The sequence below is a fragment of the Pseudopipra pipra genome, chromosome 9 (genome assembly GCF_036250125.1).
Source record: "Pseudopipra pipra isolate bDixPip1 chromosome 9, bDixPip1.hap1, whole genome shotgun sequence".
NCBI classification, from domain to species: domain Eukaryota; kingdom Metazoa; phylum Chordata; class Aves; order Passeriformes; family Pipridae; genus Pseudopipra; species Pseudopipra pipra.
In genome coordinates this window covers 22,893,291-22,907,808 of record NC_087557.1, presented here as the reverse complement: position 1 = coordinate 22,907,808, position 14,518 = coordinate 22,893,291, and the positions used below count along the sequence as shown (strand labels likewise).

General features: G+C 41.8%; 1 protein-coding gene across 1 annotated transcript in view; it reads right to left on the bottom strand.

Annotated features, from left to right (window-relative positions):
* Nucleotides 1-14,518, bottom strand: part of SLC1A7 (solute carrier family 1 member 7) — a 49,756-nt gene that overhangs the window by 22,393 nt on the left and 12,845 nt on the right. Inside the window, exons 3-4 of the mRNA XM_064665206.1 lie at nucleotides 11,697-11,912; nucleotides 539-581 (exon numbers count right to left, since the gene is read on the bottom strand). Coding sequence (XP_064521276.1) covers nucleotides 539-581; nucleotides 11,697-11,912 — 259 coding nt within the window. The remainder of the gene's footprint in view (nucleotides 1-538; nucleotides 582-11,696; nucleotides 11,913-14,518) is intronic.

Genomic DNA, 14,518 nt, shown 5'->3' with positions numbered 1-14,518 from the left:
TGACAGAGCTACATTCCTATAAGACAGAATTGGGAATGACTCCCTAGAGTGCCCTCCTCTCCGTCTCCCCAGAGGTAAGGTTCCCATGAAATATTCCCCCCGGTGAAATAACTACAGCCATGCCTCTTGCTCACTCAGAACTTTCAGATGAGGTTTTCTGGCCAAATTCCAATGAGTAATTAGATTATTCACAAACACATTATTTTGTTGCTCTAATTGAACATGGTATCCCGTTCTTCCTTTGTGTGGTGTTACTGGGAGCTCTTAAAGAGGCTCCAGCTCTCCTCAGGCAGAGGTGGAGATGACACAGCTGTGCATGTCGCCTCTCTGGTCACACTAGGGACAGTTTGATGCTTCTTTGTTTTGCCTTGGGACACCATGGCTGCTGAGGCTATGGAAAGGGACCCATTGACTGCTGAAAGTGCTAACAGTGTCTGAAGCAATGTGCCATGTCTGTATCTGGATCGTGTTCACAAAGATACATGTTCCATATGATGATGGCTCATCGTTCATCAGGAAAAGGAATATAACTACTTACCTGCTTGAATGTGGCCTCAACAAGATTGGCTGGAAACATGTTCCTAAAAATGAACAAATAGAAGAATAATTTCTATAGAACTGAAACCAACTTCTGTTTCCTGTGTCTTGGGTGTCCCACAATAGATCAGTTCTTTACCCTCCCAGAGAGCCAGGGTGGAGAGCCCTGCCCCTCTCTTCCCCTCAGAGTGCCATCCAGCTGTGCCTGACTGAGCGAGGCTCAACAGAGGCAGTTCCTCAGAACTGAAGTTTTGAGACCTGCACAGAGACCCAGGAGCTCTAGCTTCAGTTTCTGACTCTGCCATAATCTCCATTTTGTAACTGGGGCAACATAATCGCTATCATTCCCTCCCCCATCTACTAACTGGGGCATGGAATGTTTCTTTATTCCATAGTTTGTCTTCCCTAGTTAGATAATGAGCTGTTCAAGACACAGTCAGTGTTCAGGGATGTATTCCTGAGACCCCTGGGTGCTATAGTCTACTTTAGGACTTCTGAGCACTCCTGTGAGTTAATTCATAAACTGTAGTACCCCTGATACATTTTCATCACTGGAATAGTAAGTGCTGTAAACTTTGCAGTGGTTTGGTCAAGAACAGTTTGCTTTTCAAAAAGAGGATCTCATTCCTTATTGAAAGAGTTGAGATTAGAGCTGCACAGTCTCTGCTACATTTTACTTTAATGTGGTTCTGAGGCTTCAGAACAAGAGCCTGAATGAGGCCAACAGCTCATTTCTGCTGAGCTACAGAGGAAGACAGTGAGCAAATGCTGTGAGATCTGCAGAGAGACTGATGTACTTTTAATTCCAAAAGGGACTCTTTTTGTCACCTTTTCTGACTGTATCTTAGTCTGTAACATTTCACTCAATAATATCTGGAGCTAGTTTATAACTTCAGTGTGATCCAGATTACTACTTTGCAGAAAGACATTTGATCCTAATTTGGAATGGAGAGCACACCCTCTACAGGCTTCAAAGAGGAATCAAAATATAATTGGGCAAAAAACGTAAAAAGTCATATATTTCCATACAGCATTGGGGAATCAAGATTTGTGAGATGATTCTAATAGGATCATTTTCAGGACTGATTTATATCCAACCCTAAGCTTCTGAGCCTGGGGGCAGAAGACAGTGACAGCCTATGACCCAATTATCTGCTTTCATATATATATGACAGGAGAAACTCCAACAAAATTACTTTTAATTCAAAGTCCTGCTTAAGCCTCAAAACAGGGTAACACTTAAATATATGTGAAAAGCCTATTCTTATTCCAAAGAGAGTTGCTATGTACATATCCAGCTAAATGCAGGCTGGATGGAGACATTTCCAGAGCTGCTTTCCTCTTTCCAGCAGCAGCACATACTTTGTGTTCATGGAGTTGCTGTGCAACCCTGGCTTAGAAAAAACAAATTTTTTTGCTATTTTAAGTGATCATCATACGACATTATGGTCACACTTAAAAGTATGAGGTAGATGCTGCATCAGTAGCATCAGGCACTGAGAGCAATTGCTACAAAGAGATAATTAATTGTCCTTTTTAGGTTAAATTAGAGGGAGAAGAATTTTAATTGAAGAGTAGTAGTACTGTCTAATGATTGAAACAGAAGACTGAAATGAGGTGGTTTTGTTGGCCTGCTGTGTGAGAGCAGATGAGCCACAGAAAGGCATCATGTGTCATTTTGGTAAGGCCGGTGCTTTGGGTGAACTGGTGTTACACAGACAAGTTACTGACAGGCAAGAGAGGAGGTTGATGAGCAGCACTTTAGTAAATCTTCTTTAACTGTTCTGACCTTCCCTCACCTGAGGCAGGTGAGGCAGGTCAGATTAGCAGCCCCTGGCAGGCAGACCTGGCATCCCTGGGGGATAATATTCACAGCTTCCACCCTGGAAACAACAGCACTAAGCATGAGGTTGGCTCTGCAAACCCTCCACAAAGCTGGTGATTCTCTGGTTCAGATGTTGAATCTGCAGCCAAAGCAGGACACAGACAACAATCAGCTGTGCTTCACTTTCCTATCAGGGCAGAACCTTCTGCCTGAGCCCTGGGGGCTTGGCTGACACAGGGGGCTGAGTGAGGAACAGCTGGATGGAGCTGGACCGGGGAGGATGGAGGGGATGTTTGTAGGCAGGGGAAGCACTGGAGAGAAAAGATGCATACTGCTTTAGTATGCTGCATAAGGGAATTCTGCTTCCAGACTGTTAAAGGCTTCATTAATTTTAGATCATCTTTGTTTTGTGATTTGAGATGATGGGTGGAAAGGTGCTACAGGAGTGCACAGTGTGGTGGTTGTGCCCTGAGCTGCTTGTGAATGTGAAATATTCTGAAAGAACAGATCCACCCTGAGGAGTCCTGCACAACTCTGAACATGCACCTCACGTAGGAGCCCTGCCTTTACACAGAAACATGAATTTAATTGCTGATGATTTCCACTTTCTCCCTCACAGTCCTAATTAGTAGAATTAAGAACAATTAAGACTGCTCGAGAAAGGAAATATCATATGGTTAGTAGCTAGATTAAATGTTAGACAAATTTGTAGAGGATTAAAGCATTTTGTTTCTTTATCATTCTTTATCCTGCAGGAATTACAACTACCCACTTAATACTAGATACTGGAATTCTCCCAATATTTTTTAATATATTATGCACTGTGATCCAGTCTTTGATTCCAGCCTTACCAAAATTACACAATTTATCCAGTGAAAGGCTGACCTGAATGTTTTTGCCAGAGCCTCGGTTTATTTTTTATTTTAAGCTGGTTTACTTGGATTGAGAAAATCTAGTATTAGCCAAAATTAAGTTTTGTTAATTAAAAACATTTAAGAGAGCAATTGGTAGATGAGAACTTTAATGGACTACAATAATGAGAAGAAAGTATCAAACTGTCACCTAGAGCTGGGGGATGATTTGGCCCATTTGGGCCAAGATTGGCAGTTTTGCTGCTACTCTGGATAAGGTAAAGATCTACCCACATGGATCTGGTACCAGGATCATGAAGTGAGACCGTGTCTCTACTCAGAACAGGCCCTGTGTTTATCACTGACCTGCACTGAATTAAAGACATTGCCAGCACTTATAAAGCAATAATTCAAGCTGAGCTAATCACTGCTGTCACCACCTATAAATGCTGTTGTGTTTATTCAATTAGGAAAGCCAAGCAGATAAAGCACTTCTAAAGTTCCAGCATTACTTTCAGATTGCTTACACAGAACACAAAATAATAGTGCAGGATACTTAGAGTGATCTGGGATTCATTTCTCTAGTACAGGCAACATTGTCTCTAACTTCAGTGGCACAACTCAGCATTCCTAGCAGAAATAATTTCACATAATAGTAGGGAATTAAATCTAGTGCATAACAGTGAGTGAAGATGATTTAAAACATAGATAAATTTAGGTCTGAGACAAGGATATGGTTGTAAAACAGAAACTGAGACATAAGCTTTCTGGTTATATAAAAAATTAACAGCTAAATAGTGCCTGCCCTGAGGAATAACATTTCCCAGAGCATCTTCTGCTTCAGGAGCTCTGCCAGACAGAGCAGAAGCATTCAACGCAGGCTGAAGGGTGAATGTGCATGAAACTTCAGTATCAGGTCAGTGAACCTTCTCCAGACCTGAGCTGCTGAGCCCCAGCTGGCAGGGGGTGGGTGCCTGCCCTGCATCTGCTGTGGCAGCAGCACACGCGCTCAGTGACCTACTAATCACTGCCTTTGAGCACAGCCTGCCACGGGCACAGCCTCCTCCTTCCACCAGCAAATCTTGGAGGCCTTCCCTAGTTCTGTATGGGATAAGAGGATTCAGATGGAGATGTATCCAGTCAGAAACGTGTATGTGTATGGAATATGGAACTGCTGTGGCCATGTGCGTTCTGCAGTTTGGAGCCATGGATTTTGAGAAAATCCTGAAGACTTGTATCAAGTACAGACAGCACCTGGTCTGAGCAGCAGGTCTGAGGGTGCAGCTTCCCATTAGACACAGGACTACCTAGTACCTCACACTGCCAAAACCAGGAGGTCCTCTTTCCTTTCCCATTGTCTGCCACAACTAACCTATGAATTAACACAATCGACCATTTTTACTCCTCTAAAGTTCAGCTGCTTTAGGAAGCTGAATGGTGCTAGGAAGTCACTTCTCAGCTCAGGCCATGCCTTGGTACTGCCCCCAAGATGTGGGAGCCCTCTTGCTCTCTTCACAAGGTAGCTGGCTCTGAGAACTACAGTAGAGACAGAAACACCAGCACTGTTAACCTGTGTTCCTGGGACACTGTTGGCTGAATTGTCCACAGAACATTAGCCTGCAGCTACTGGTACTCCAGTGGTGTCTGTTTGACATCTCCTGGATAACTTCTATTAGAAATAACAGCCTGAATTCTGGTTGCAGTAATACTACTGAGTATCTGAAACATTCATTGAGTCCTGACTACAACATCTGTTAACTCAGAGCATTCAGCTTTAGCAGATCTTTTCGGTGAGAAATTAGGCCAGTGGCTCTAAGAGCAGCCCCAGGTACGGCAGATGTTGTTTCCTTGCCTCAGAACACCCCTTCCCTCTGGCATACTCTGTGCTCTGCAGAGCAATCTGGTTTTGCTCTCAGACTGATGTTATCAGCACCTAATCCCTGGCACACCAGACAGTCTGGCTGCAGTCTCCCATGCTGTGGAATTAAGCCACCAGACTGGCTCTTTGCTACATACGTGTCCTCATAATATTTATTGGCCTATATTTGCACTGGGCATAAAGCAGCTTTGGACACTGCTCTCAAATTTGAACAAGCGTAGCTGAGCTTGCAGGAACATTGTTTTAAGGTTGAGAATTTGACAGTATCCTAATATCTAAGCTTTTGAGACCTTACCCCATCACTCTGTACAGCAAGGGTACAGAGAGAGTAAAAATGGAGTCTGAAGAGCGACATGACAACCGTAAAGTTTTGAGGTTTTTCCACAAATGAACAGCACTGTGGTTCCTATTTACTATAGGCTGAGGTCCTCCTCAGTGGCATTATCCTCATCTCAAAAATTCATTTACTTTTGATGTCCTCTACATGATTTCATGATCAGCTGTGTAGAACCCTGACTACTGTTACACAGGAGCCCCAAATTCTATCCCTAGTCATACAGATATACATCTGAAATACCTTCCTGCTGCTGTCAGGGGGCTCTAGCAGGGTTTGCACTCCTGAAAGAGAGGGCAACATTTATTCCAGCAGGACTGAACAAATGACCTGTCACAGGGCCATGGGAGAAAGTATTATGCACATCAGAAGTCACCTCCAGTGCCTCATCTCATTTCACAGTATCAATCCCGCTACCTCCTGCTAAAAGAACCAACGAAGGGTTTGCAGAATCAATGAGGCATTTAAATCCTCATTATGGTGATAAAAAGTATTAATAGAATGCAAAAAAATCACTAATCAGGTCTAAGCCATTTTGTCTTGCTCGTCTTTTTTGAAGATCAGAGCAGAACTCAAATTGTGGAATAATTTGCCAAACACATGAAATTTTTATCTGTCCTGAGGGCTGCATGGCATTGTAGTCCAGTAAGAGAGGGTGAACCTCCTTACCCTGCTTCCTCTGGAAGAAAAGGTCCTGACACAGCCCCAGCAGGGCTATGGCTTTCTAAGAAAATCATTCTTTGGACTGGAAGCACGAATACCTCACATCTTCAGGAATGTTGAAAAGGCTGAGTCACATCAAAGGTAACATGACAGGCCCACGCGTTTCCACCGTGGTTTCAGCAAGGCAAAGTTATCTCATAAAAAGTGTATGTTTACACTGGAAGATGTCCAGACCAATTGTCAGGAGGATGGATGATTTATTCCCCTTCAAGGCTGAAGCTTTCCTAATGGAGTTTTAACTCCTGGCCCTGTGCAATCCCCCTCTGGGACAAAGACCTCCTGACCAGAGAGCAGAATCTGCTTTGTAGTCCATCTCCCACTATTGTTTTTATCATGGAATGATCTTTTTTCCACGTTGGTTTCCTTTTGTGCCAAATAGGAACCACACATTTAGAGGCTTCAGAGTCGTTTTGTAAATACTTGAGGTTCAGGCTCTTGTGCAAATTGAACTCTTAAAAAATTAACCAGAAGTGAACACCTGGTCACAGTGCAGAGCAGTGCTGGCACCAGCCTGGTTGGGGGGACAACAGAAAACTGGCAATCTGAAATGAGTAAAAAATGGTAGTTTGCCATAAGGGACAGATAAATATTTCTGTCATAGCACACAATTGTTTTTGGCAAAAGACACATTGATGCATAGTTATTTCAAAAAGTATGGGTCATTTAATGCACTTTTAAATATCTTATTGTGTGTACATACAATGCAGTCTTCAGTTGTAAACATTTTAAAATCTGATTTCTTGTACTGCACAGCCTGGACTTTTTCCAAACTACAGCAGATATTGGTTTTCTCCTGCCCCATTTTCAAGAAACACAATTTCAATAAAATAGAATATAGCCCCTAGCTTGAAAAAAGGGAAAGGAAGTGATTTTAAAGAGTGCTCAGGATTCCCATGAAAGCATAAATCCTCTACAGTGTTTATATCCTCTTCTTACTCTTAATGGTATAAAAATAAAACCTCTCTTGGTTAAGCCAGATTGAGTTTCTGGGTACCTGCTATTAAATTGGATGCAATCCTGAATATTCAGTGATAAAAGGCTCTGACTTCTCCTTCCAGTGAATTTCAGCAATGTACAAATATATTTGTCGTGGGTTAAGGTGGGATTTGATCCTCACTGAATTCACTGAATTGTTCTATTTGGAGCTTTTGAACTGAATAAGCTTGTGAGGTCATGCTGTTAGACTGGAGAAAAACTAAAGATGTGTGTTAACCTTGCACCTGTTGGTGCCCAGATTTGCAGTCAGCCCTATATAAAACAGCAGGGCTGGGAACCCCAGTTTTCCTGGGATCTCTTTCCTCACATGAGTGTTTATGGTGTTTGCTTGCTTGTTTTATCTCTTGAGCCCAATTTTGCTTCCCTTGGTGACAAATGCAGGTGGCCTGATTTCAGTTGCAGCAGGACTTCCCCTTCTAAATCAAAGGTAACAGATGTTATGGAAGTATTAACTGCTAATGTAAACAGTGTGGCCCTGACTCATAGATCTAGTTTTACAAATGTTTGTGCCCAAATGACAGGCATTTTCTATTCTCCTAGTCAGGTGACTATATGCTACAGAACCAGACAAACCTTATATTTTAAATTGAACGCTATTCCTGTAAGTATATCCCTTTTTGTCCTATTCCATAAAACACTCAAAGTTTGAATTACTTAAAAAAAAAAAGGTATCTTGCCTTTCTTAATTTCTTAACTCACAAGTGGCTACTAAAATTTCACTCTTCTATTTTGGGGGACATAGTACAAAGTTAATGTCAATAATTCACACATGAGAAAGAAGGTAAAGATGTGTGTTGATTCATTGCTATTGCTATTGAGGTGCCCCAAAAGCCACAGTCCTAGAACAAGACCCCTAACTAGATCCTGAATGAGCTGGGAATATTTCCTCTGGCCCCACAGATTTCTCTGAACAATCCTCAGTGAGGTAGTTTCTTTTCCATATGTTTTTTTTTCTCTAGCTAGGAAAGGAAAATGGCCCTTGCCTACCTCACAGAAGTATTGCACATCAGGAGAATAAATCCATAAAAATTCATAAAGCACCAGGTGCCTAAAGAGAACAAGATGATCCTTAGCCTGAGGATTTATAGCTTTAAATATGGACGAAAATATACTTTCATAGGCCTTGCAGTGCTCGCACCTGGAGCCTTGAATAAAATTAGGGAAGTTTTTGACATCTGGCTCAGCGTAGGAATAAAGTGGCAGCTAAAGAGAAGCATCCTCAGAGCACAGGTACAAAGGTGAACCATCCTCCACAGCCAGCAGAACGTGTGTTTGGCTTAAAGGTGGCTCGAATTAGAGCAAGAATTCAGACATTTAAGGCCAAAGCAGTGGTAAAGATTTTAGGTATCAATACTAATTGAATGTTGAGAACACTTGTGCTGCAGTCAGTGGCCTCTGTGTCCAGGATGAATCAAGAGGGAAATCAGTAGGGGCAGGGTCACATCCATAGGTCTTGTCCCCAGTCTCCAGGGGTTCCCTTTAGACAGGAAGTTTTTCAAGTGCTGCTGTTCAGAGTGGAAAAAAAATGGTTGACCTGTGGATACAATTTTTGAGGCATGAAATTCAGAATGTCGATGAGATTCTGTATTTCCTGCTTGGTGTGAGGTTTAGAGCCATTTCAGAGTTATGCAGCACAGTGTCACTGTGATCTCCTCCTCAAGTTATATACACTACAGGGTTTATTGATGGTTTGTGGGTTTTTTTAACATAATGGACAAATATACAGGGGAAGCACCATCTGCAAAATAATGCATAATAATAATAATGTGGTTCTTGATTAGTGTTGCAGGTGCTGAGGATAACCATGAGGGTCTGCCCTAGTTTGTTGTTGTTGTTGTCGTATTTATTCCTGAGTTAGTAGATTCTTTAATTTCTGATTAAAACCATGTCTAAAAGCAAAATCCTCACTCAAAAATTCAAGAAATTCAATTTCTAGCAACATCATTACTGCCAAAAGTTCCAGACCTGACAATGTCATATATAACATCACAGGAAATAATAATGTATTTCATCGTTTCAAAGTGGCTTAAAACCTGAAATCAATGAGGATGAATAAATGTATCCCTGTGCCAAGATCCCTGCTTTTGAAGTAAACCTCACAATTCTGTCACATATATCATCTCTCCACTTGTACACTCAGCGTTCTTCATTTGCAGAATAGCAGCTGTTTCCTGTGTAAACTTCTGGGCACATGTGCAATTGATAAATCGAGAGGAAATTACTGAATTGAGAAGATAAGCCAATCTGGGCCGAATGAGATGCTCTCCAGCTGTGAATGGAAGTGATTTACCATTGAGCTAAAGGATCAGCTTTTCCAGCTCAAACCAGCAGATACATCACTACATTTAATCCAGACTTCCACAGAGATATTTAGGAGTTTTGCAACTGACTTCAGCAGAGCCAGAATTTCACCCCTAGTGTTTGCCTAGGCTGAAAGCCCATTCCCCACATTTGTGTTGTTATTGTTTTTTTTGTTTAGTAAATGTGGTTATTTCTGTCGTGGAGGAATAAAAACCATCCGTTTGTGCACTGGGGGTGGAAGGATTGCAGCTGTGACAGCTGCTGAGCACGGCAAAAGGAGAGTGAGCTTCATTCTGTCTTTTTAAAAACCTTTGCTGATGACAGGGGCTTGTTGACCTGTCACTGTTGACACCTGCCCAAACCAGGGAAGAATTTAAGGTTTTGCAGGCTAAAAAGCACATGCCTGGTTGGACACTTGAATACCTGAAATGTGTATGCAAGCTGTTATCATTTGCTCGAGTAAATGTTGTAGGAAGTGAAATTATAGATGATGATTGGAAATGTTTAGATCAGGACATGGTGTGTTACCTGCAGTGAGGCTCAGTGGAATAAAGTGTTCCCAGATCTCACCACCACACCCCTGATGTACAGGGAGGAGCCAGACAGATGTGAGACATGAGATTATAACTCAGATCCTGGGTTCCAGTCACAGATTTGGTTGTTTTATACAAATACAATACTACAGAATTTAATTTAGATTTTAAAAACCCAAATTACTTTCTGTCTGACTCATCTCCATGACAACCTTACTCTGACTCTAAAAAGGCAACTGGGCTGGAATGGGAACACGTGGTGAGGGAGACCCTTCCCAGACAGAGCTGTAAGGTCAGTTTGGATGTGACATTGCAACATATGTCCCACTGTGCCTTTACTTGTCCAGGACCAAGGACTTAGCTCAGCACACCAGAAATGGTCTCCAAACACTGCCACTATGAAGACAATCATTAAGGTTACATTTTTCTTAAATTCCCTTTTACTTATGCTACTCTGTCATACTAAGGGATTCTAAGCTCCAGTAACTTGCTCAGGGCCTTCCTCTTGGTGCAGGAATTACAGTCCTGTATGGAGCAGAAACAGAATAATGTGACTTAACATGATGTCACAGACAGACATGTGAGACTTCCACTGCACATTTCCATCATGGCAAAGTCACTGGGGAGACACAGATACCATGAAGGGGCAACTTCCCATTGCAGATGAAAATGGTGGTTTTTTGGAAAGCTACAAAAGAGGGTGCTCTCAGCTGCTGCTTCATGGTCAAAACCATTTGGCCCATTCACAGTTAGACATTGATAAAATACAGGTGGCCTGGCTAAATGCAACTTGGAGGAGAAAAAAAACCCCATTGTTATAAGCATTTTCTCACAGTTCCCTCTAATTTGAGGTCCTAGTAAATCTAATTAAAGTATTTGTGTGCTGACATGCCGTCAGGGTCAGGAATTTGGGCTTTTGAAAGACAAACTGTGCAATATTTTTAATTTCAGTAAGTTGAGCTCCAAAGAGAATTCTTTGTGGTTCAGACACACCCTTGGCCTAGAAGCCCTTGCCCACTGTAGTATGAGATCACTGACTTGAGGAACTACCAAACAAAGGCAAACTTGGTCTTTCTGCACGAGCAAAATAAATCTGAGGCACATACTGTGTTCAGTCAGGAAATTAATCACACTAGCACCTGGAATGTTGGGACAAAGAGGGATATTCTGCCAAAATCCAGCAGTGCCCTCATGCTGCTCTAAAAGAACAGCCATCCCTTTTGCCAAAGTAAAACAAATAAGAAAAAGCCACAAAGCAAAACAAGTAATACACAGCAGGGTCTCTCTAATCATGTCCTTTATCTGGGAGTTGCTACGAGCAGTTGTAAAAGCACTTTTAAGAATTATTTTCTGAAAAATGTGGATTTCAGCCCTTATATTTAAGGTTTTGTCTATTATAACCTTCTGGCCTTATTTAAATCAACCACTCTTCTGATGTTAATAATAGATTTGATGGGGAGGCCCACAGGCTACATGGAATTCTGTGGAGTATAAAAGACCTGCTCCAGTGTTGTTAGTTGGTGGCCATTTATTTAAATTTTACTAGAAACAGCCAGTATAAACATCTGATAACCTGAAAATCATCTTCTGAAATTTACTGTTTTCTAAATTTAAGCAAAATGTTCATCCTTAAATTCAGATCTTATTCTCAGGCCATCCTCATGCAGTTATGTACAAAACGTGCTGTTCAGAAAGCGGAAAGAACGAGTGTCGTTACCGGATTAAGTCCAGCAGAGCATCTGCAGAGCTCATGATGGGCTTCCCGCCCTCCTCAGTGCTCTCCTTCTGTGCTGCTCCACCAGGATGGATAATGGACACCATAATTATTCCCACAATCACAGCCACAAACGTTGTCCACAGGTAGTAAGTGACGGTTATGATCCCTAATCGACTGGAAGTCTTGGCATCCAGGGCTGCCAGCCCAGACATCAAGCTGTGGAAAGGGAACACAACACAAATGGTATCTTGTGCATCACATTAATGCAGCTGAAAGCCTAATTTCCTAATTATTCCAGTCTACCTGCTTCTCTTAGGATTGCCTACACATCAGTGCTTTTAGAAGCTTGCCAGGAACACTAAACTGTATCCTCTGCATCTAAAGGAGTGTTTCCCAGTTGCCATATGTGAATTCCGGGTTACTTGAAGGAAGTTGCAAGCTCAGGCTGCACATGTGAGTATTAAATCCTGTTGGCTGTTCCCTGAAATTCGAGGGACAGTTTTATATGAGCTACATATGTAATGGCTCAGTTCACAGGAGCAGTGGCAACAGTCAGTCAGGAAAACCTAGGTATGAAACTCTACATATAATTTTATAGAATCATACAATAATTCAGGTTTGAAGGGACATCCGAGGGAAATCTGATCAACCTCCTCACCCCTTCGTGTGTGAGTGAGGTGGGACCACAACTTCGAAATTAAAAACACCAAGGAGCAGTTTTGTCACATAGTCCTTTCTTTACCTAAAATTCTTTCTAAATCAATTCAAAGCACAATTTATTTTTGCTTTACCAGGGGGCTTTGAATTGAGATTTAACTTGGAACAATTCTCTGTGAACTCTCCAAAGCATGCATCTCAGGAAAAGTGCAGGTGAAGTAAAATCCTGCATTTACTATTTGGTGTGCCCCACTGTCCAGTTTTCTTATCAAAACAGACCCATTTATCAGGCCTTTTCTCATAAACATTTACAAAGCTGCACCTCCTTGAATGAGATCTCCTTGACCTCACTCTGCTGAGGGAGGTTGTCTGGAGCCAATGCTAAAGTGCAGCTTAACCTTTATAGTAGATTTAATGAAATCAAATGGGTGGATTTAGTGTTCAGGTTCCTGCTATCCACTAGATTAATTAAGAAAATGTATTGCTTTTCTGCACTGCCAATCTCTCATCCAGCATGGGTTTTGTTAACGCTGTAGGAGCAGGGCTGCACTGTAGTTTGGGTCATTCAGAAAGTGGATCATTGAGAAAGTGAGCATCTCAGTAACTCTCACTCTTGTAACCTTGTTGTTTTGCTCTCATTTATCTTTGTATTTGATAAAAATCGTGCATTTCTGTGTGTCTGTAAAGCACTGTGTACAAACACAGGACTATGTACTAAAAATACAGTAGTAGGAATGCTACTTAGTTCCTTGGAATTTCCCTTGATCAGTCCATACAGAAGAGTAAATATTCTAAAACACTTTCTTTTGATAAAAAAGTTGAGTGAAATACATTTATCTCAAAATAATGTATCAGTTCCCTATTTAAAAGCCTCTGTGTTGTTATTAGATTTCTAGGACTGATCTGTTCTTGCAGGCTGAGGTTTCACAGGCCATTGAGCCAATTCATTGCTGCCCAGACTAGATACCTATATTGTACTGGATTTTAGCACTGTTCCACCTCCACCCTAACCTTCCCAGGAGAAAAAAAAAAAAAAGAAATAAAAATTAAAATCAGGTTGATTTTCAACTAGCTGGCTGTTTTTCATGGTAATAATTTTCAGTGTTCTTTATAGATCCATTATTCAGGGCAGTGATGCTGGTGGTACAAAGGCCTGAGTGTTGACCAGCAGATCTGTGACTTGTGGACAGGACACCAAGCAGAGTGATCCCTTGGAGAGGGTACTGCAGAGGGCACAGACAGCTCACTTCCCTTTTTGGTACTGCCCTGAAGCCACTCCCAGTGTGGTGAAGCCACTCCCAGTTTGGTGAAGCCACACTGTTCCTGTTGCCACTGCACTGTGTTTGTTCTGCAGAACAACAGAGGGGTGAACCCTGTCTGGACTTCTCACCTGAGAAGTGTTTCCAGAAGTACTTAGGGACAAAAATCTTAATTAAATATGCCCAGTGGTTCATGTGCCTTTAGGGTTGCTACCTCAGCCACAAGATTTGGGAGGATGCTGTGCAGCTAAAATTTAATCACACCTTGGCTCTTAGGTGACAAATCCTGAGGGAGCTAATAATGAGATTGCTCTGTCTTGGGGATATTCATTAACAAGATCATCATCTGTAATGAGATTATCCTGTCACCAGATAAAGTCATGTTCAGTCCATGCTGTGATGAGAAAGTCCTCAAAAGTAATTAACTATGGAGGTGCAGTGGGGTAACTGGTGTGACAGAAGCATGAAAAAAGGGCTGGGGTCAGACAAAGGCCTGGGTTTTCCATGGCCTGCAATGCTCAGGTTTAGGAAGGGACCACTGGAACCAGTTCTCCAAAGGCTGGGCAGTAACACTGGTCGTGTCATTTCAGGCAACTGCTCAGAATCATTTCAGAAAGAAATGCCTGTAACCAGAATGAGACAATAATCACTCATTAACTCTTCTTCATTTGACTTCATATGTTTGATATTCGAAGGAACAGGGCAACAGACATAAAGATTAGGAAGCATATTGATTATCACAGTTATTGTATGAGGCAAGTGATACACAATTACATCCCAGGAATTTCTCACTGTTGATCCTGAGCTCGAACATTCACACAATGGAGCCAAAGAATGACAAGAAAAATTACTTTTCTTTTTTCCTAGGGAATAGGGAAGTCAGGAGGAATAAGCTTCCAGATGGTT